The sequence below is a fragment of the Otolemur garnettii genome, unplaced genomic scaffold (genome assembly GCF_000181295.1).
Source record: "Otolemur garnettii isolate 467f Iridium unplaced genomic scaffold, OtoGar3 scaffold00018, whole genome shotgun sequence".
Classification (NCBI taxonomy): Eukaryota; Metazoa; Chordata; class Mammalia; order Primates; family Galagidae; genus Otolemur; species Otolemur garnettii.
In genome coordinates, this window is record NW_003852413.1 from 12,399,452 (window position 1) to 12,419,812 (window position 20,361).

The following is a 20,361-nucleotide window of genomic DNA, read 5'->3' on the forward strand; positions in this document are numbered from 1 at the left end:
ACTTGTCTTTTAACAATTCAGTATTTTTTACCTAAAAACAAAATTAAGACTCAGTTTTCAAATATATCAGAAAACAAAACATTTCATTCTTAAAACGATCAATTTCTTCCAACTTGTTCATTCTGAATCACCGTTCAATATCCCATGAAATATAAGTTCTATGTGATAACTTTTGTTCCTACTGACAGAAGACTAAAAAAGGAAAGGGAACTGCACAGTAGGTAAACTGATGGAGAGATGGGCTTGAAGGAATTTATTTTAGCCTTCCCCCAAATCAGGACAACTTGAGCTGAAGACTGAAAAATATAGCCAATTTTCTTCTAAGTGGTAGTTTTATGTTCTTTAGTTACCACAAGCACAGAATCGGCAAATACTAACCCACTGCTCCTAGGGGAAATGTATGGCTAGGTTCCTAGAAGTCTCTGGTCACATTTTTATCCACTGATAAATACACAGTCTTACTCTTATGTGTGTTATGTGTAAGGTGTGTTTAAGATAGCTTATTTTAGATTCATTCATTAACATCGCACTTATGGCCAACAACACTGTGACCCATGCCTGAATGAAGCTGACCTAATGTACGTACTTTTTACGTAAAGCACATCACAGCCTTCTCACACCTAGGAACACTAGTCAGCACTTCAGCATCACATATGCAAAATCACCAACCAAAAGCACAAAAGTCAAAAGTGTGGCACTAACGACTAAGAAAAGGACACTTATTCAGAAGCTGAAACAAGGTGGCTGAGCGGCCCCCTTGTTGACATCACTGGAAACATGCACTTTGGGAGGCTCCAATTTTTCCCCGGTCTGTTAATGTCTATAAAAGTGGTGTGACTATTAATTTGGGGGCCATAAATAAATGTTGGCAAGTGGGAAAATTTGCAAATACAGAATCCATAAATAGTAAGAACCGACTATTAATTCATTTGAGATTATCTAAGATAAACTGGCTCTCCATCTAGTGGAAGCCTTTAAAAATAACACAGCAAAACTGGGAGAACTTTCTTTTAGAAAACGAAGAAATCATACTCAGTGATTTTAATTTTAGGTGGGATTGAGATGAAGTCACAGCTCTGAACTTATGTCAAGAAACAAATGTAGCTGTCAATGTACACAACATTGCTGGTTTCTATGTAAAATTCCCATAGCACAAGAAGGGAGAGGTGTAACATTCCCCCTTTTAAACTCACATGGTTCCAGCCTTTACTGGGAGCTGTATGAGAAACCTTTTGAGGGAAATTAAGTGGAGCAATCTAGCCATTGCTCCTCCACACTGTTTTAACCCATCTAAAAATACAAGTTTTTTATGCAAGTATTTATTTTATTGCCATGACCTAACATAAGCATAAAGAGTTCAGCTATTAATTTGTGTTGGAGATACAGCAGTATTAAGAAAACTGACATGCTACTTCAGTTTTTAAATGTCAACATTTAAGTCATTAAAAAACAAACAATGAGTCTATAAATATAGGCTACTATTTAGAGAGAGAATTAAACTATAAACCAGGACAGTCAACTCACAAACATCTTCTTTAGTTATATTCTGTTGTGACTCTAAAGGTTTCAGGGACTACTGAACCTGGACAAGCTACACACGTTAAAGAATGTTCTTCTAGCATATAATGTATCTCCAGTGTCACCGGATGTGAAGAAATACCAGTATGCCAATGAATACAACTTATTCATCTCACTCCTCAGAAACCTGAGAAAAAAACATCAGAAATAAGGCTTTATATATATAATAAGCAGTTAAGTGCATATTAAATTTAAAACAACGAATATGCTATTCCAAAAATAATGTCTCCCCATTAAGTCTAAGGAATTCCCAAAAGCCAATCTGTCTTCAATAAAAAGGAAATATTTAGCTTTTGACTGAATCTTTTTCTCCCATATCTCAGTAGATAAACCTGCTACATCTCAATTACCCTTTAAGCAAAGTTTGAGATCCATTCTTTGACAAAATGAAATGGAAAGCATTAAAAATAAGCGTATTTACTCTTTCATAACAGTGATCCTGTAATTTACTTTCCCTGTTCATTCTTGCCCACCAGAATAGAAGACTTGAGGAAGGACAGAGAGGAAAAAAGGAGAAAGGAAAGAAAAACTGATTCATTTAAAAATGTAAATTATGTCATCTCTTTTTTATTACTTGACCTACCGTTAAGACAATCTATAACAAAAAGAATAGAGTATATTAGCACACACAGTATAATCAGACTGGGAACCTGGAAAGAATACAAAATGGTCCTTTGGCCATCTATACTTTCTGGAGCACATCTCATGAATTCACTTACCAAGCCCAGAAACAATGAATTCTAAAGCCCTGAATATCAACTTAGACAAATTATGCCAATTGTAATTTCTCACATATACTTAGATAGCACAAAGATAAAGCTTTAAAGGTGGTAATTTTTAAATTTAGACTTATCTTAAAATGTCTTAGATTTAAAAACTACAAAAGGGAGTAAACAGCAAGCCAAATCATTTGAGTAAACTCATTTAGAAAGCATCATATGTATCTGAATGTACAAGAACATGATTATATACATATATGAAACTGTGCAATTTTATGGCATTCTAAATAATTCATTTAAGTACATTTTTGGCATTTAAACAAAGATCAAATCAAGCTTTAAGCTTATCAGAACATAATTTTTATTTTAATTTTTTAAATATAAAAAGGTAGCTAAACACAAAGTATAGATCAGAAAACCCTCATTCAATATAGAATTTTTTGGACATATTGTAACAAAGTGGCTTTCCATCCCATACTAAAATGTAAATAAAACCTCCTTCCCCAGATTTATACTCCAAACTTAGTAACACCCTAAAAGCTTTTCAAATCTATGAAAAAAATCTACCATGACCAATTTAAATTAGTTGGGAAACAGTAAGAGAGGGGATCAATAATCAGAGCCAGTTGCACACAGATGGAAAATGCTTGCAAGTCACTCCCAAATATAACCCTACCTTATATATAAATCACAATAAAAATAAAAGTGCCTACATTAACAGAACTGTGAAATTTTGTTTAAAAAAATAACAATAATAAAAATAAACCATTGGGTTTCATTGGAATAATGTAACACATAAGGCTGGAAAATACTGAAATAACAGTTAAGACTCAAAACACAAGTTTACTTTTAAAAAAGTTTTCCAGAGAAATAAATGCTAGCAAGGAAAGCAGGACTCTCAGCAGGATGGCCTCTTAGACCAATCTGAAACAACACAGATACATCCTACCCCATCCCTAACCCACCAGAAATTGTAGTTGACATAAGGAGGGAAAAAAAGGCTAAACCAAAGTAAAAAATTTCTTCCCAAAGCTCATGTTCCAATGAATTTAGTCAGGAAAATTCCTAACACTGAACTTTGTCTACCTGGCATTTCTCCCTTCAGCAAAATCACCTTCACTTCTCTGTTATGACATTTCCCCCATTGTACCTAGTCTCAGCAAATCCAGTTTCCTGGAATCAGAGTTTAATAAGCATAGGAGATTATACTGGAGTCAACTAAAGTTGTACATTAACCAAAAGTTCTACATTAACAATCAAGGGTATAGACCTCAAATTCTTATTCTTAATTCAGCATCTTATGATCAGTATTTGGCACTAGCTGGATAAGGTCTAATCAGAATTTATGAGCTGGGGCAGATGCAATTAAACCATAACCCAATATTTATAACCTATGATTCGGTTTCAAATTCAAAAGGCAAGTATAGATAGCCACACCTAAAATATTCCAGAATTGGAGAGGAAACATTAATAAGATATAAACAAAACCAGTCAAATTAGCTTGGCAAACAAAAATTCTGGTAAAAAAGAAAAAACTGATCTATCCATCTGCTAATTAGCAAAATGGGCATTTTTCAACCCTAAAACTAGTTTAATCACATACCTTTCTACTAAACTAGGATTTTTTTCTACGTCCATTTTTCCTAATCCTTAGAGCTTCATGAGAAATCATTTATTTTATAAAGAAATACAGTATATATGGCCACAGTCTAAAAAAGCTCATAACTGGAAAATTATGTCACTTAAAAAAAAAAATCTTGCATGGTTACATCATTACTTATGGTAATTCACTTGGTGCTGGATCTGCCCTCACCAAAAAGCATGGCACTCACTGCCCAGGTGGAATACTAACACTGCACAAAGAGAAGCAGTAACAGCAAAGTCTCCATAGAACTCTTTCTATTTATTTAACTGTGTATGAGCATTCAGTTAATGCTCCAAATTAAAAATGGTGCAATAAAAGCAACTTTTAATATAAACAGACAAGAAGCTGCGATGCCAGTGGCCACTTGGCGCTGCAAATAGGGAAAGTAAAGCAGTCTGCATGAGTGAAGCATGGATCAGGGAGAGGAGAAAGGGAGGCACAGGAGGCAGATTTCAAACAGACAGTGACACGAAACTGTTGTACTGCTGGATGTTTCGTTTGAGGATATCTGAGCATGGGCCAAGAACACGTTCAAATCTAGGTCGGTCCAGCTTAACACATTTCAAGGGGCCACGCGCAACCACCGTGGCAGCTCGAGGACGATTCATCAGTAGTGCGATTTCACCTGGTGAAGGGAAAAGGCAAAGAGTAAAAACAGGCAAACTTTCTACAAAAAACATTTCCTCAAAGAGGAGCACTTCTGAGAAAGAAAACAGATAGTTATTTCTCTAATAACTTAGTGCAGGCCAAACCACATTGGCACTGAAAAGAAAAACTCAACTAATAGTTATGAAACAAGAACTGCATTATTAGCTGATTTTAAGAAAAGATCAAAATCTCATACTATTTCTCTGAAAGCCCCAAAAGACTGCAATTAAAAAATAAAATTTAAGAGAACAAAAGACAAAATTATAAAAGACTATCTCACTGAGAAGTGACCTACAGAAGCCATGTATTTACACATACCAAAATAATCAGAAGGCCCCAATCTTCCCACTTCAACAAACTCTTCATTTTCTGAACGACGTTGTAGCACAGCAGCTGAGCCCTGTAATAAAATCACCAAAAAGCTGAACAAATAATTTCAAACCCAGGGTGGCATATAAAATATCCTATGCAATTTTAGCAACTCTGCAAAAAAAGAGGGGGAAGGTAGGTGGAGAATTAGGTGGTTATTTCAACTCATCTGTGTTCATAAAAGATGACTAAAAAGTTAGTCACTACATATGCTTGCTGATTAACTAGCATCTCCTACTAACAATGCTCCTCTTATCAAGCTAAGGTACTGAAAAAGTGCAGATTTGAATTAACAAACTGTAGACCATGGGCCAAATCCAAGCTTGCTGCCTGCTCTATAAATGTTATTAGACTATCACACCCATTCATTCATTCATGTATTATCAATGACTGCTTCTGCACTATGCCAACAGAGTTGAGTCTCTGCAACAAAAACCCACAAAGCTTAACTTACTTACCACCTGGCCCTGTACAGAAAAAGTCCACCAACTCTTGGTTTAAGTAAAACCAATTAGCAACTATCAAGGCACAGTCACAGAAATCTGATATTTGGATCTGTCTGGCAAGCTAGAGTAACTGCTGTACTTTTCCACAGACTGTGAAAACATAAAACACAGTAACTTCTAAAATTTAAATAATTACCATTGATCCTTGTCTGCCAAATAATCCAAATACTTGCATTTTAACAAAGATGGCACAGAATCATGATCGTTTGTTATGCCAAATGTTAGGTTTTATTTAAGATTTGACTAACCATGCCTAGGGCCCAAACTCATTTAAAATGTAGTGGCTTGGCAGAAAAGTAAACAAGAATATTTCAAAGTAATTAAAATTGTCAGATATTCTCAAAAAGTAAAGCTAGGAATCAGAATTAGCCCACTTTTCCCCCTCTTATACTGGACAACTTTTTATAAGTATAAAATGTTGAGTTCTTTACCTCTAAAATAATGAAGAACTCATCCCCTGGTTCTCCTTGCACCACAATCTTCTGCCCATCTTCAAACTGGACTGGTTCCAATGCATCAGCTACTGTAAGACGTTCCCACTTATCCAAGGATTCTAAAAAACAAGAATCAAAAGAATTTCTCTACATTATTTGGTAATACTAAAATTTTTTTGAAAATCACAAAGAGATCTAACCATTCAACGATCTAGTAGTGTCACAGATTAAACATGGCACCTATCTTCAATTACCGCTGGTCTCAGCAAGATTCTCCTGTTACCTGCAGATGGCCCTCACGTCCTTACCACAGTAGCCAGGTTAATTTATACCAACCGTACCCAGTGGCAATGGAGTAAGAATAGCACCCAAAACTAACAGTTTCATTATCTAGAATTTTTCAAAGGTTCATAGATATAATTTAAGCTATTTAAATTCTCAGCTGAATTTATTTATGAACCTAAGAGGAGCTAGAAAATAACTTTTTATTTCCAAAGGACAAATTAATATCCCAAACACAAAACAAATGTAATCAAATGAGGGGCCAGAGTCAATTCACTGTAACAGAACAATGGCGAAGATATTTACTTTTAAAAATCACTACCCCACATTCTGAAGAACAGGTTCTACCTAGTATGTAGAAGTCCACATAACAAAATGCACATAAGTGTCTTTGATGAACCCACTTTCCTCTGCATTTCAACAAACATCCAGCGATTTTTTAGAGGATGCCAGCAACTAACACAATCTTTCCACAGAGGAAACACACCCGGGAAATACTTGGTTTCTGGAACCAATAAACTCAATGGAACAAAGACAGAATTCACAGAGGAAATATCCACAGGAGGAGGAGGATGCTGTCAGCCCTGTCTCTGCAGGAGGAATGAATGAGTAGTAACACATATACTTTCAGAAAGCTTTTTCTAAGTCCAGCCATTTCTAATAAATGAGTTTGTCATACAACAAGCAAATTTAACACACTTATTTAAAACTCACCTAAAATAGACACTTTACTAAGGAACTCCTCATACATCTTCCGCTTCCTCAGTGTGCTTCCCTATAAATTAAAAATAACAGATGTCATATCCCCCAATATGTAATTATCACAAAATGTAGTAGAATAATACTAAATTTCAAATAAATTTTAAAAATAAGTCACTTTCACTTGTGATCATTTTTCTTTATTTGGAAGATAACAAGCCCCTGTTCAGTTCTATAAAAAGCTCTCGGTAACTTGTTCCTAAGAGAAGCACCTGTTATATGGCCAAAGAGGGTTCACAGCATCACCAACTAGTGAAATGTCAAATAAGCAAATGATCAGTTCCTTAAAACAACCAAGCCAGATGTGACTGCAGCTATTACTCCCAGCCTAAGATTCTTCCCCACAAACCCAATCTCCCACGGAAGCTAAGGAAATAAACTGCTGCCACTTATAGGCATCTTCCCCACCCTACAAAAAAAACGCCCCATAGTCTCAAACTTAACCAAGATGTCTTATCTGCAAAGTTTGTTAAACGCATCTGGGGAAAACAGAGGAGAGACAAACAGTCTTCTCTAAGAGAACGTCCTTCCATGGTAATTGCCCTAGCCACTCCCTCTCCCAGAACACACACATCTTCATACACATACAGTCATGCACTGAATAACAAGGGATTACCATCTGAGAAACGCCTCTGCGGGTGATCTCATCATCCTGCAAACATCACAGAGTGCACTTACACACACCTAGACAGTACACACACAGACTATGGGGTAGAGCCTATTGCCCCAGGCTACAGAAAGGTACAACACATACTGCTCTGTATCTGTATATCTAAACATCTCTAATAGAAAAGGTATAATAAAATACAGTACAACATTAGGAACGAGATAGGTTCTGTACATTTGTTCTTAAGGTGAACTTTAAGTCAGAACACGTACATTTACCTATTACCTATAATAGCCTCCATTTGCAAGTGCAAGCTATACATAAGTCACATGTTTGTAACTCGGGACTGCCTGTATTGTAACCTTATGAGATCACCCATTGTTTATGAAGTCTGCCATTGACAGAAACATCAGTCCTGACTGTATATAGTATGTGTGTATATATATCCCAATACAGAAAAGTTTTAAAGTATATATTTTCAAAGCGCCAGATAGGCACTGCACGAATTTAAGAAAACCTTTCAAAATGGCAGATACCATTAGCCAAGACTTAAACATCCACTCTATAAACTTGTTACAAGTTCTCAAAAGTCTGACTATATCATCAGAGTGTTCCAATGACTTTATTATTTTATTTCTTAATGAGAGGGAACATGACATCTATATTACTAATAATCCACAATCTGTTTAGGGAAGTTGATTACTTCTGAAATAGGGACACTTAAAAGCAGCCCCGATTAGGCTATCTGTGACGGGTAAAAGTTAGTTAAGATGTGCCTATTAACCGATGGATAGATGTCCAAACATAAGCTGTAACATATACACATTTTGTTTCCCATATAACTCCTGTCCAAACTTTTGTTTTAAAATATCACTGTCTCAAATGGCACAATGACTAATACTAAATTGGGCTTAAGGCAAAGTATTCAATCATTAAAAGTAAGACATATTCTCTTTTTAATTTAGTGATATTATTCAAACATTAGTTACATGGATGAGAGTTCTAAATCACACTCCAGAAAACCACGGTCTCTTACCATGAGGATTCTTCGATAGCTGTCTCGGTCAATACCCCACAATTTCACATTGGTCTTTGCTTTGACAGTGGCTGCTCTAGGGGTTCCATAAATCAAAGCAAGTTCTCCAAAGCTCCCTCCTTCCCCGACGCTGGTTGCCCACTCATTGTTGACATACACCTGAAGAGCAAATGACATCAAAGTATTTTTTCATATGTACGTACACAGTGTTAAAAATCTTCAAACCTTTTTTAAAGAGTCAGAATCCTGAGCTTTGTTTTAAAAAGAATAGAATATATTACATTTCCAATACACAGCAAAACAAAATAGTTGACTTCTGACAATGAGTTAAGAGCATTAAAAGCATCTATGATTTACCTGGTTTAATTTTAAGAAAAAAGTACTCTGTAAGGATGATCAGGGAAAAAGGTTAACTAAGCATTATTACCAATCATATACATTTGGAGTACTGTGCTGACTTACTGAATTTCTAGTAATATTAAAAGATCGATGCTATTACTTATCCACATTGCATTTGGAAACGAGACTGACAGGATTAAGAAAGCTGTATTAAGCATCATAGCTAATGGCTAGATCCTCCTTTACATTTGTGCATGCAAGCAACTCCTTAACCTCCACTCCAGGAGAAGTTCTGAATGGCATGTCTCAGTAGACAATTACCTTTAAAGAGGCTTCTCTGTGTCATAAAAATACTTGGCAAAAGGTTATTGATGGAATTTTACATTCAAGGGCTCTAACAGCCCTTCAGAAACACCATTCTTGTTACTTAGAAGCAATAAAAATCACCACACTGACTTTTAAAATTATCAACATATTTTTGTAATTAAATCTTACATCCATCTCTCCTTGATCAATCACATAGAAGTTATCCCCTTCATCACCTACAAGAGATGAAAGTGAAAAAGTCAGAAGCATATTCCAAATGAAAGAAACAAACAGAAACTATCAACTTAGTATAAAATAATAAACTCACTTTACATGTGTAACAGTGCTGTGAGAGAAGGGTGAGTTGCAAATTAACACAAACTTTCAGGAAAAAAAATCCAGCAAAGTAATTATGAAAGTTGTAGAACTGACTGGTTTTTTTAGGCATCCCATGGTAAAGAATACCTCTGAAATAAATAACTAAGAAAAAGCCACATGTGTCCAAGTTATTAGGTGCTGTGGCATCTGTAAACAAGCCTAGAAACAACTCAAGAGTTAACACCAAAACACCAGGTTGCCACAAAATGGGGGAATGTACGGTTTATGAATACCCATGCCAATGTCAAGAATAAATGAGAAAAAAAGAGTAAGAGACCTAAAAGATGAGATCCAAGTCAGTCTACGTAGGCAAAAAGGTTAAGACTCTACAGACTGCGCAGAACCTTATAAACAGATGGGCTAGATAACAAAGAATGTAGGTGTTTGGTTTTTTCTTTATTTATAAAGTGGTTAATAAGATAAAGGACATAGGAGATCTACAGTAGAATATCTCTAAGTTGACTACCCAAGGGACTGTAACACACTGGGCAACATACAAAGGTGGGCAACATAAGGAACGAGACCTACTGTACTGATTCGTTCATGTGGTGCATGTCTAGTCTATTAAAATTAGTTCAACTTCAGGAGACAGTCAATGTAAGGAGGTGGGGACAACCATGGAGGTTCTACTGTATATGAGTCTAAAATCCCATACAGCATTCAAAATAAAAATGAAAGCATTTTAACAGTAATTATAAACAAATTTGTATCAGAAATGCTAGTCCCTTATGGAAAGTGTACTTTTTAGCTCAGAAAATTTTAATTAGAAAAGAAACGGGAAAATCCAATAGTAAAACAGAAGAAAAATGAGAGGATTGAAGAGAAAAACAAACTTTAATAAAACAAAACCAAAATAATCCTCTAGTCTCCCTCCTATCCCATAACAATACTGGATGCCACAGGAATAGCCGCCCTCACCTTGCTGAATAACGGTTTCTCCTGCAATGAAGGAGACTGGAAACATGGCATCAAAAATATCACTGCAAGAGAAAGAAGGCTTCCTGTTATATTTCTCATTTCTTCTGAGGATTAGAAACAATAACCTTAACATTAAAGCTCCCAGATTTTCAGCCCAGTTTGTCATGTGAGCATTAACAGCCTTAAAACTTCCAAGAATGATGAGAATAACTTGGGATCACAGCCTTCCTGGAAAAGTAGTGTAAGAAAGAATCCATTCCTACCTTCTCTCATTATCATCGAGATGTGAAAACAGCACATTTTTTTCAATGGCTTTGGCTAAAGCGGCCATTGTCTTATAATCTTTTGGTATAACCTAGAAAAAGAATCAAAGGTCAAATTACAATTCCATAAGCCAAAAACATGAAATGTTTGCAATGTGCATTTCAGTTACATGCCAAGCCAATGAAGGTACTTAAATTTGAATTAAATACTTTCACTATACTTGTACTACCTTTGATCCACAGAGTACTGAACAAATACTGACTAAATAATCCCTCTGTCTATAGCCAGGCCTGTTTTACTTGGTTCCCAGTTACCTACTATACAAACATGCCAAAAACACCTTAACCAAGGTCATTATTCTGAAGCAAAACTACTTATTTTATAAAAGTTATTTTTTAAGCTATAATCATGTACTGTAAATTTTACAAGCCTCCACTGCCAGTACAATTCTGTTTCTTTTTAAGGCTAACAGCTTAAGTCAACATGTGAAGCCAGCTCTGAGGAACAGATTAGGACAAATGAAGTTCATATGATAAAAGGTTAAAAGCTACAACATGGGCTTGGCATTTGTAGCTCAAGCGGCTAAGGCACCAGCCACATACACCAGAGCTGATGGGTTCAAATCCAGCCTGGGCCTGCCAAACAACAATGACAACTACAACCAAAAAAATAGCGAGGCATTATGGCGGGTGCCTGTGGTCCCAGCTACTTGGGAGGGTGAGGCAAGAGAATCGCTTAAGCCCAGGAGCTAGAAGTTGCTGTGATCTGTGATGCCAGGGCATTCTACCCAGGGCGACAGCTTGAGGCTCTGTTTCCAAAAAAAAAAAAAAAAAAAAGCTGCAACATGAACTATAGGATATCAAAACACCATTAATTTAAGAGAAAAAAGAGTGCTGTCTGCTTCTATTATAAACGTGCACAGAAATGAAAAGCCCCCAACCCAATTGCAGTTATTCACTAATAATCACTTAGTTATTTCCTATGGTGGAATGCTGTTACAGAAATCTATTCTCTGGTACCCAAGAACTGTACAGGACAGATTAAGATCTATTCTATTTTGTACTTTCCTATTCAAAGTAGTGCATGCTTTTATCAATGGAGGCTAGATAACCACCAAGTGAAACCCAAAAACATTTCCCCCGATGTTTAGCTATCAAAACTACCTTTCTAACATATGAAGCAGCATCTTCCTCTGTGTAGACTTCAGCGCTGATAGCGCCTCGTCGCCTCCGACCCTTAACCACTGGGTTGGGTGGCGGAGGGGAGATCTCATCTTCCCTCGAGTCTGTCCGAGTGCCTGCTTTCTGCACATTTTGAATCTGTTTTGCCTCCTCCTGAAAGAAAGTGTAGGTTTGTGATAGGAGAGCCTTCAGTATGTAAAGTTGGTATTCTCATATCCAGTGATAGTCTGTCTCCGTTACCTCAAATCTCTTCTTCTATTACAATGTAAATTAAGTGGAAAAGGCCAATGACAAATGGTGACCAGATGGAGAGTAAAGTTTCAAAAAGAAATACTCTGAAAAGATTGTTTCTCCAATGATAACAGAGGCTATACATTATTAATGAAAAAATCATTAGTACACAGACACATAAGACGTGAGTAAAAAGTTAAATATCCATTATAATACTGTAGTAACAATGATTTGTGATGCACACCACTATAAAACAAAATCCTGGACATTAGAGTTTTTAATACTATTGCAGAGAATAAGAGACCTTCCCCCAAAAGAATGTTTTCCAGGAATAATAATTCAGAATCACAAAGTGATTAAAAAATGTCTACGTTACTGATTTATTTCTTTAATTCAGTAAGCACTTTCTGGATCTGCCATACCAAGGCCTACCTTAGGTAATGAGAATATAAAACAAACCGGCAAGAATCCTGAGCCTGTGGAATTCACATTCTAGCCTGGATCCCAGATAATCCACAAATAACCATAAAGGTAACCCCGAATCAGATCTAATACTTCTCCCAGAAGAGCTAGAAGCGTTTGTTATTATCAGGGTCTATATTTGAAGTTAGAATACAAGTTTACCCACCTCTGAAAACTACCTCTGACTGAACCAATTCATATAAAACCTGAGATAAACTATTAAACATTTGAACCTTAAAAAAGAAATTCCCCACAGGCCCACAGTTGAGAATGAGCTATTGAGCCTGAAGTAAAAAGGGAAAGATTAAAATGTATTCTATCTTCTTCCTTCTCATTCACTTGACCCATCTGCCATTATTTTTCTGAACCATCTTTTGAATTATAAATGAACTCAGCATTTAATGATTGTTAGGAAAAAGTAAAAGAAAAAAAATTAGAGACATATCCATTTTTTTCCTGCATGGTCCTCCCTGCTTTTGGCATCAAAATACATCTAAAACCCATTTATACGCAATAAGAAAAGTCTAGAACAACCACCATCAAGGTGTTGATAGTGATGATTTCTATTAGTAAGAACATGTCTGATTTTTCTTTTCTCTTTTTTAGAAAGAGAGGTTATCTTTATTTTTCTCATTGCTCTGGGCTTTCTAATTTTCAATTAAGAAAAACAATGAGAAAAAACATACAACAAAAATATTTTTGTATATTACTTCATTACAAGCACATTTATTTACTTTTTTCCCCAGTAACCTAATAATTCCACTTTTAGGAATGTGCATATGCATATCCTACAGTAAGTATTCTTTGTATCCTTGTTTTTATGAATGAAACATTGAAAACAACCAAAATGGTCATCAGCAGGGATGAATAAATAAGCGACAGCACATCCACACAAGAGAAAGCCATGTGTGTACTAGAGGGAAAAGAAATTGGACGCGCTTCTATATATAGAGTTGTGTTTAAATGCCCAAATATTATCTCCAGAACACCTGCAGCATTCAAGGAAGGCAATGAGGTGGTAGAAAGGACATCTTTTACTGTTATACCCCCTTTTGTACCTCCAGAATTTTGAAACATGTGCATAAGTACCTTATTTTTGAAAAATATATTGTTTAGAAAACTGACTTCATTTTCATTTTGGTATTCCTAATAATCAGGAAAGTTTTCCCATTTCCTAGCAACCATTTCATATTAACACAGAACTGTAAAACTCAAGTCTCCCCCAAGTTTAAAGTTTAAAAGTATATTCTCCTCCCCAAATCTGTCACTGATTGGCATTTCACAAAAATGTCATTAAACATTTTACAAATAATCTTTCATTTGAGACTCTATACTTCACTGAATTTTTAAGATAATCTTGAAATAACAAAAGCATTTTAATTTTTCCACTCTCATGGATTCTAGCGAGTCTTTTCAAGATAGCAATCTGAATTATCACCTGATGCTGATGCCTCAGAGCCATCACTGAAATCTCCAGTTTTAGTATGTAGACTTTTATATCCTTTCTCCTGCTCTTGTCCTCCTGCTGTCAGTCTCCTTCTTCAGCTCTTCAGCTGAGACAACGAATACCCTACATACCCTGACTTGATCATTACACATTCCATGCATACAAATTATCAAATGTACATATAAAAATGAAAGTATTATGTATCAAGGAAATAAAATGGTTTCAAAACCTCTCAGTCTATTCATTGGTTTATAATGGTCTCTACTTTTAAGTTCAAATTCTACATTATATTCTGCATTAAATACTGCATTATGTTCTTAGCTCTTAGTTTCTGACTCTGTCCCCCCAACTTAGTAAGTTTTCACAACTGTCTGTTCCTTCCCTGGCCTTGCCATTCTTCCCCATAGGTGAAGTGTACTTCCCACCCCACTGACTTCAGGCTGGGCTATAGGCTGGCTTCGGCCATGGAATGTAAGTGGACATGCTATACCGTGCCTGCATGTGTGATTTGGCTCTGCCTACCCTGAGCTTGTCCTCTTTCTGCTTTGAGAACAGCATGCCCTATAAAGTGGCTTCTTCTTCTGTTTAGCCTCAAAACAAAACACATGGAGTCAAGAAGGCAAAAGAGGCCAAGTGCAGAAGAGCCACGAAGGACCGGAAATAGGGTCCGTTGGGGTAAGCTACTGAGATTTGGGAGAGGCACCGCAAAAGCTGACGACTACACTGCATCCCCAAGGTACTTAAATTTCTTTTAGTTTTTACCTGCCACCTCTGTAAAATGGTAATAATCAACTACTTCACACATTTGAAATAAAGAGTTAAACATATATGTATATAAAGGGCTTCACACAATATCTGGCACACAGGCGACAACTCAGAGGTCACAGCTATTATAATTCCTCTAATCTATAAAACAGGGAAGGTTATAATAAATAGATGAGTAAAAAAAGGACTTGAATTCCAGATGACTGTCTGAATTAAAATGCAGAAGCTTTCAATGGATCAACTGTGAAAGCTGTCTGGTACATTTCTTATGGAGTAGTTGAAAGTACCAGAAACATAACCTTAGAAACCTGGGAAAGAGGTGACAAAAATGTGACTACCTGCATATTTTCAACATACAAATTAATACTTAATACACAGAAAAATGTCCTGTTAAAAAGCTGAAAATCTAGTTATTTGAAGATCCAGGTATTTATTTATACTCAACTCTGGCTAAAGCAATGCATGCAAATAAACAAAGATCATTGAATTATAATAAAAAATATATTCAGCTGAGACTTTTAAGAAGTAAAGAAGCCTACACCCATAAAATCTAGATATCCCATCAACAAATAAACTATTAAAATAATTATTTCTTGCTTCCCACCTTAACTAATCCTTAAACAGCAGCGTGGTAACAACAGGCTCTGAAACTAGCACCACACACTCAACACTCCCTATAAAAAGATACACACTCAATGTCTCACCAACTTAATCCTCTCATTTGATGGTTTCTATTGATGTCCGAAGATGAGAGATCGCCTTACAGTGACCCACTTCAGAACCAGATCTCCAGGAACGCACTTGATTTCAAAACAAAAATACCCATGGCCTGGCTCTACAGTCCTGCCATTATCTGGAAATTGTATAAATAAGACAAAGCCAGAATTTCTACTATAATTACAACATAGCAAAGTTACTTTCTTAGGGACTTGTTAGTCTTTTTTTTAATTATTCTGATTAATCTAATCATGGTATTAAATATCAATTTTAAAAGTTTGGCAAGAAAACAGCAGAAAATACCTGATCCTTGAGCTACCTAAATATTTTTTAAACCATAGTGTACAGATTCTTTTACTAATAAAGTATGCTGATTAAGAAATTGCCCAAGCCAATGATGCAAGCATTTTATTACACAATAATCATATGCCAAATAAATGTCCAACTGGTTCATAATCACTATGAACCACCTCAAAAACTTACTATGCACAAGAAAATCTATAAATTTATCCCTCTGATTTATAGAAACAAATCACACCAACTATAAAAATATATGGTGATCTAGACTTCTCATTCATCCCTTCTCTTTTTTATTCATCATTTCTTGAGAGAAATGAACTGAAGTATTGTCTTTGATGCAAAATTATTTTTCTTAAAAAAGCTTATATGTAGGTCACACTGACATATACATGAGGATGAGCAATAAAAAATAAAACCTGATCTATTTTTTGCAAGGGAAACAAGTGCGGAGCAAAACTAAACAGTAAAATTTTCACAATCATCAATCTTGGTATTTCCTCCTCTCTACAGTTAATTCATTTCTGATATACTCAATAGTAAAATGGACTTCCCTAATTCAAAATTTGATATACCAGTCACAAGCTAGATTAAAATGTTTCATTACAGTAGTTTTGAAGATGGGATAAGGTTTAATAAACTTACTTTGTCAAAGACAACAAAAGCATTAACTGCTCTCAAACACTGTAGAATTTCTCATTTCTTGAAACTGCTATACTACTTCCGACCAGTTTTATCTGTTATAGTCAGGTTTATGCACTAATTTAAACAGTTACAAAGAAGTATGTTTGGAAACTGTGAGGCAAGTAAACGTAACGTATGGATTCATTTTCTGGTAAATCCTACTAAGAATTTAAAAATTACTACAAATGCCTTAGCTGACATCTTATTTGTCAGAACTCCTTTTCTTCTCAAAGATACAAATTAGTAACACTCCACTGCTCTGACTTCAACAATTGTCAAGGTTGTCTCAGCATCTCCCCATTTATTTTTACCTTCTCCAACTTCTCAAAGTATTCCCTGAGGAATGCCATCGGTCTCTCAGGTCGGACGGTGCACAGCTGCACAATAGAATCCTTGAGGAGTGCCTGAATGTTGTGCTTCTGGACATAGAGCTCACATTCCCGGAGGCTGCGCTCCTCCTCACCAGCGGCAGTGCTGCCAGATGCCATGGTTCTCTGAGAGAAAAAACACACATGCATGTATAACCTATTTATAAAGCACAAGTGCCAATTTGGCCTTTGACTTACTAAATTCATTAGGCAACTTGTTCATAGGGATTTTACTCTAAGTAGATTTGGTTTTTTAAAAAGGGAGGTGGGGAGTAGAGAATAAAAAATATACAAAACTAGTATTCTTCTAAATTAGCGTTTCATTTGGTTCCTGCTGCAGGATCTGGGCTCTGTAGGAAACAGTGAAAGTCAATAACCTCAGCTCCTGAGAGGAAGTATGAGCCACTATCCCCTGCAGAGGCTGGCTGCTGAGAAGTCAGGCCCTTAAGGGAATTCCATTCAGTTCTCCCTTGCAAAAGAAATCACGATGACGTGGGAAGTGTGTAAATGGTAAACAGGACAGAGAATTACAAGTGCATACATGTCAGCTCTAAGTGAAAGCAAGTAAGTACAAAGAACAAAGTCTGACATTCCCTATATGGAACATCTATCCCAAGGAGTATCCTACTGTCACACAGCAAACCAACAGAGAAAGGATCTGATTACAACATCATCAAAATTTTTAAAGAACGTAAAAGAAAACTCAGATGAATTTTAAAAGCAACCTTTTACTCTGCAATCTTTTATCAGATGCCAGCCCTAGATAATACGCTCAGCGGTAAAAGAGGGAAAATCCTGGGGGAACTAGGGGAAACTGTAAAAAGATTTTAACAGAAAACTGTCAAAACATTTCCTTCATCTGGACAGGAAAGCGTTAAAACACAAAGTTTCAAATTTACATAAACATTCAGCAAATTGCATTTAATGGGTTTTATAAGGCTTGAACTATGGCACCTTGATATAAAATAAAACAAACAGAATAATGAGCAGCTAACCTCACCCTGGAATTAAAAGTTTAGTAGTTTAACAATAGGGTTATACACCCATTTTCCCTCCAACTCCTAATTACTAAGCAATTATATGAGAGGAGTGTTCCCCCTCTACTCAGCAACTGAATTCAATACTAATCAGACTTTTCTAATTACCATACTCTTGAAATCATAGAGATGAAACTGCAAATGTGAAAGAACAGAGTACTACCAGAGTAAAGAGTTATTCTGAAGTGCTACACTGTTACTCATTCTGTTTTGACAACTTTCATGATAAAGGTCAATAACAAGTGGACAAATTAACAGACTATGAGAAAGTTTGCGGCTCCATCACAAGAACACAAATTAGAAGCCGTGGAAAAAGAATCATGCTGCTGCCTCAGAAGTAAACGTTAGATAGAAAAAAAGTTAATTTCTTCTAGATAAGACTACTTATAGCAGCCACTTTTCCAGGCCAGGCAAATCAGAAGAACTGAAAATCCACTTCAGTAGAATTTTTTGCGTTTCAAATAATACTGAAGAACAATGCTTGAGTCAGACCTTTTATGCTTCAAAACATTCAGTCATATTTCAGGAATGTCCACCCAGGTATTCAACCGATCAAAGAATCATATTTGGCTGGTACAGATAAGAGATTTGGACTTAAGGTGTGAAACTCAGTTTTATTTGTATAAAAACTAATATATTACAAAGACCAAAAAAAAATGGCACTGGTAATAAGACAGGATACAAACAGAAATACCCCAACATTAATGTAGGCACCATGTGAACCCCTTAAGAACCAAATTTCATAGGCTTAATATTTTTAACCAAATAAACCTGAATTAATTAGGTATTTGTCCTTATTAAGAGCCCAAAATTCAGCTTCCTCCCCTCCAAAAAAAAAAAACAAACAAACAAACATTTAACAACTTTTAAACTTCCACTGCATTGTCCCTACTCATAACAAAACATTTAAAATTATTTCTTCTGCAATCTTTGTGATAAAATTCTGTTCCGAAAGGATTATATCCTAGGAAATCTTTAAACCACTTAGAAAGTTCCTGATTCAGACCGCACCCCCTTCGACCTGCCAAGTAACATTTCCTCAGGGTCATCTTAAAGCGTTAGCTTTTCTTGCTCTGCGGAAAAGAGGGGACCTTGGGAACCTCGCAAGGAGTCAGTCAGACGACACCATACATGCACTGAGCTGGAAGCGTTAATAAGTATCACGTATTTTCGAGAGAAGGGCAAGAAAGTGCCCTTCACTTCACGGAGGCCACGGTAATGGCCACAAAATGAAAAAAGGAGACCGAACCCTCATCCTACTCTAGGTGGTGGGCCACCGGGATGGCCAGGAGGCCTCAGGAATTAAAATCGGGAAAGGAGGTGAAAGGCCACAAAAGGAAATTTAGGAACTAGATTAAGATCAATGGGGAAGGAGGATTATTCCCTTAAGAAAGAGACTGCTAGTAAAGACAAAGAAATTGAGAGAGAAAAAACTGCTAGATCTCAAAATGCGCCTGAATCGGTAGGGGATGCGATGGCGGATTCCAGCAAAACCGAGCTGTCGTCCTTCAGGAAATGGGGGAGGGTAAGCGAGGAGGCCGTGGAGCGCGGGGGCGAAGACGGCCGGGACTGGCCACTAAGGGCCGGGGCCCCGAGCGCCACGGAAAGGGGGGAACGCAAGCAGGCGAGGGGAGCGGGGCGGCGGTAGCCCAGGGCAGGAACTGACGCCGTAAGACCACAGGGCTTCAGGGGTGCAAACTCCAAGTCGGGGGCGCGGCCAGGGGCGCGAGGCCTACGGGAGGCTCCAGCCCGGCCGGGGAGGGGCAGGGGGTGCGGCCGTCCCCCTGCAGGTCGCGCCCCGTGACGCCATCTTGGATCGGTCCAACGTCCCCAAACGGGCGGCGAGGCGAAGCAGCTCACTGCGCGGGATCACCCGGATGACCCCACTCACCTGGGGACTGGCGGCGGCGGACACGGGGGTGCAGGTGCGAGGCTGCGTCGTGCCGAGCTTTTTCAGCGCTTCGCTTCCAGCCCGGCACCACTCTGCGATAGCGGCTCGGCGACGGCTCCACCGGAAACGAGCTGGCCGCAGCCAATCAGCACTCGGCTGCTGACGTCAATGCGCCTCGCTCTGGCCAGAGCCGTCGCCTCGGCAACCTTAAAGGCGCAGCGGCCCTAGTTCCTCCCAAGCGGGTCTTTGAAGGATCTTCCTTCACCCCTCTTAACTGTACAGTCCTTCGCTGTCTGGCATTATTTTCATCTTGCCTCGTCCCACATCCACTCTCCTTTCCTCAATCCTGCCTCCTCCTTTTCCCACTCTCCCTAGCTGGTTCTTTCCTCCTACCTGTTCACCTGCCACCGCTTACCTGTCCCTCTGTGGGTGTCTTAGGTGCTCTGTATTTCTCTGCTCTTCGTTCCCTCTCTGCGCGGCTCCAGAGAGCTTC

The 20,361-nt window shown here is 37.4% G+C and overlaps 1 protein-coding gene across 2 annotated transcripts; it reads right to left on the bottom strand.

Moving 5' to 3' along the window:
* Positions 1-2,115: 2,115 nt before the first annotated feature.
* PRKAR1A (protein kinase cAMP-dependent type I regulatory subunit alpha) lies at positions 2,116-20,361 on the bottom strand. Of its 2 annotated transcripts, none has more exons than XM_023511125.1 (11): positions 20,284-20,361; positions 16,884-17,066; positions 11,952-12,122; positions 10,788-10,879; positions 10,525-10,586; positions 9,418-9,464; positions 8,584-8,742; positions 6,896-6,956; positions 5,897-6,018; positions 4,909-4,990; positions 2,116-4,567 (listed from the first exon to the last, which is right to left on the bottom strand). In XM_023511125.1, the coding sequence occupies exons 2-11, from the start codon at positions 17,058-17,060 to the stop codon at positions 4,395-4,397; spliced, it is 1,146 nt and encodes a 381-aa protein (XP_023366893.1). In that variant the 5' UTR covers positions 17,061-17,066; positions 20,284-20,361; the 3' UTR covers positions 2,116-4,394. The 2 variants fall into 2 exon arrangements, with proteins under 2 accessions (XP_023366893.1, XP_003786226.1); XM_003786178.2 differs by lacking the exon at positions 20,284-20,361 and adding an exon at positions 19,869-20,032.

What these genes read in the sequence shown, in the direction of transcription:
- PRKAR1A (XM_023511125.1), bottom strand. Translation starts at nt 17,060, where the DNA reads ATGGCATCTGGCAGCACTGCCGCTGGTGAGGAGGAGCGCAGCCTCCGG. An exon ending in CTCGATGATAATGAGAGAAG is followed by an intron (nt 10,587 to 10,787) that starts GTAGGAATGGAT and finishes TTTCTCTTGCAG; the next exon opens with TGATATTTTTGATGCCATGT. An exon ending in TTGATCAAGGAGAGATGGAT is followed by an intron (nt 8,743 to 9,417) that starts GTAAGATTTAAT and finishes TTTGCTCTTCAG; the next exon opens with GTGTATGTCAACAATGAGTG.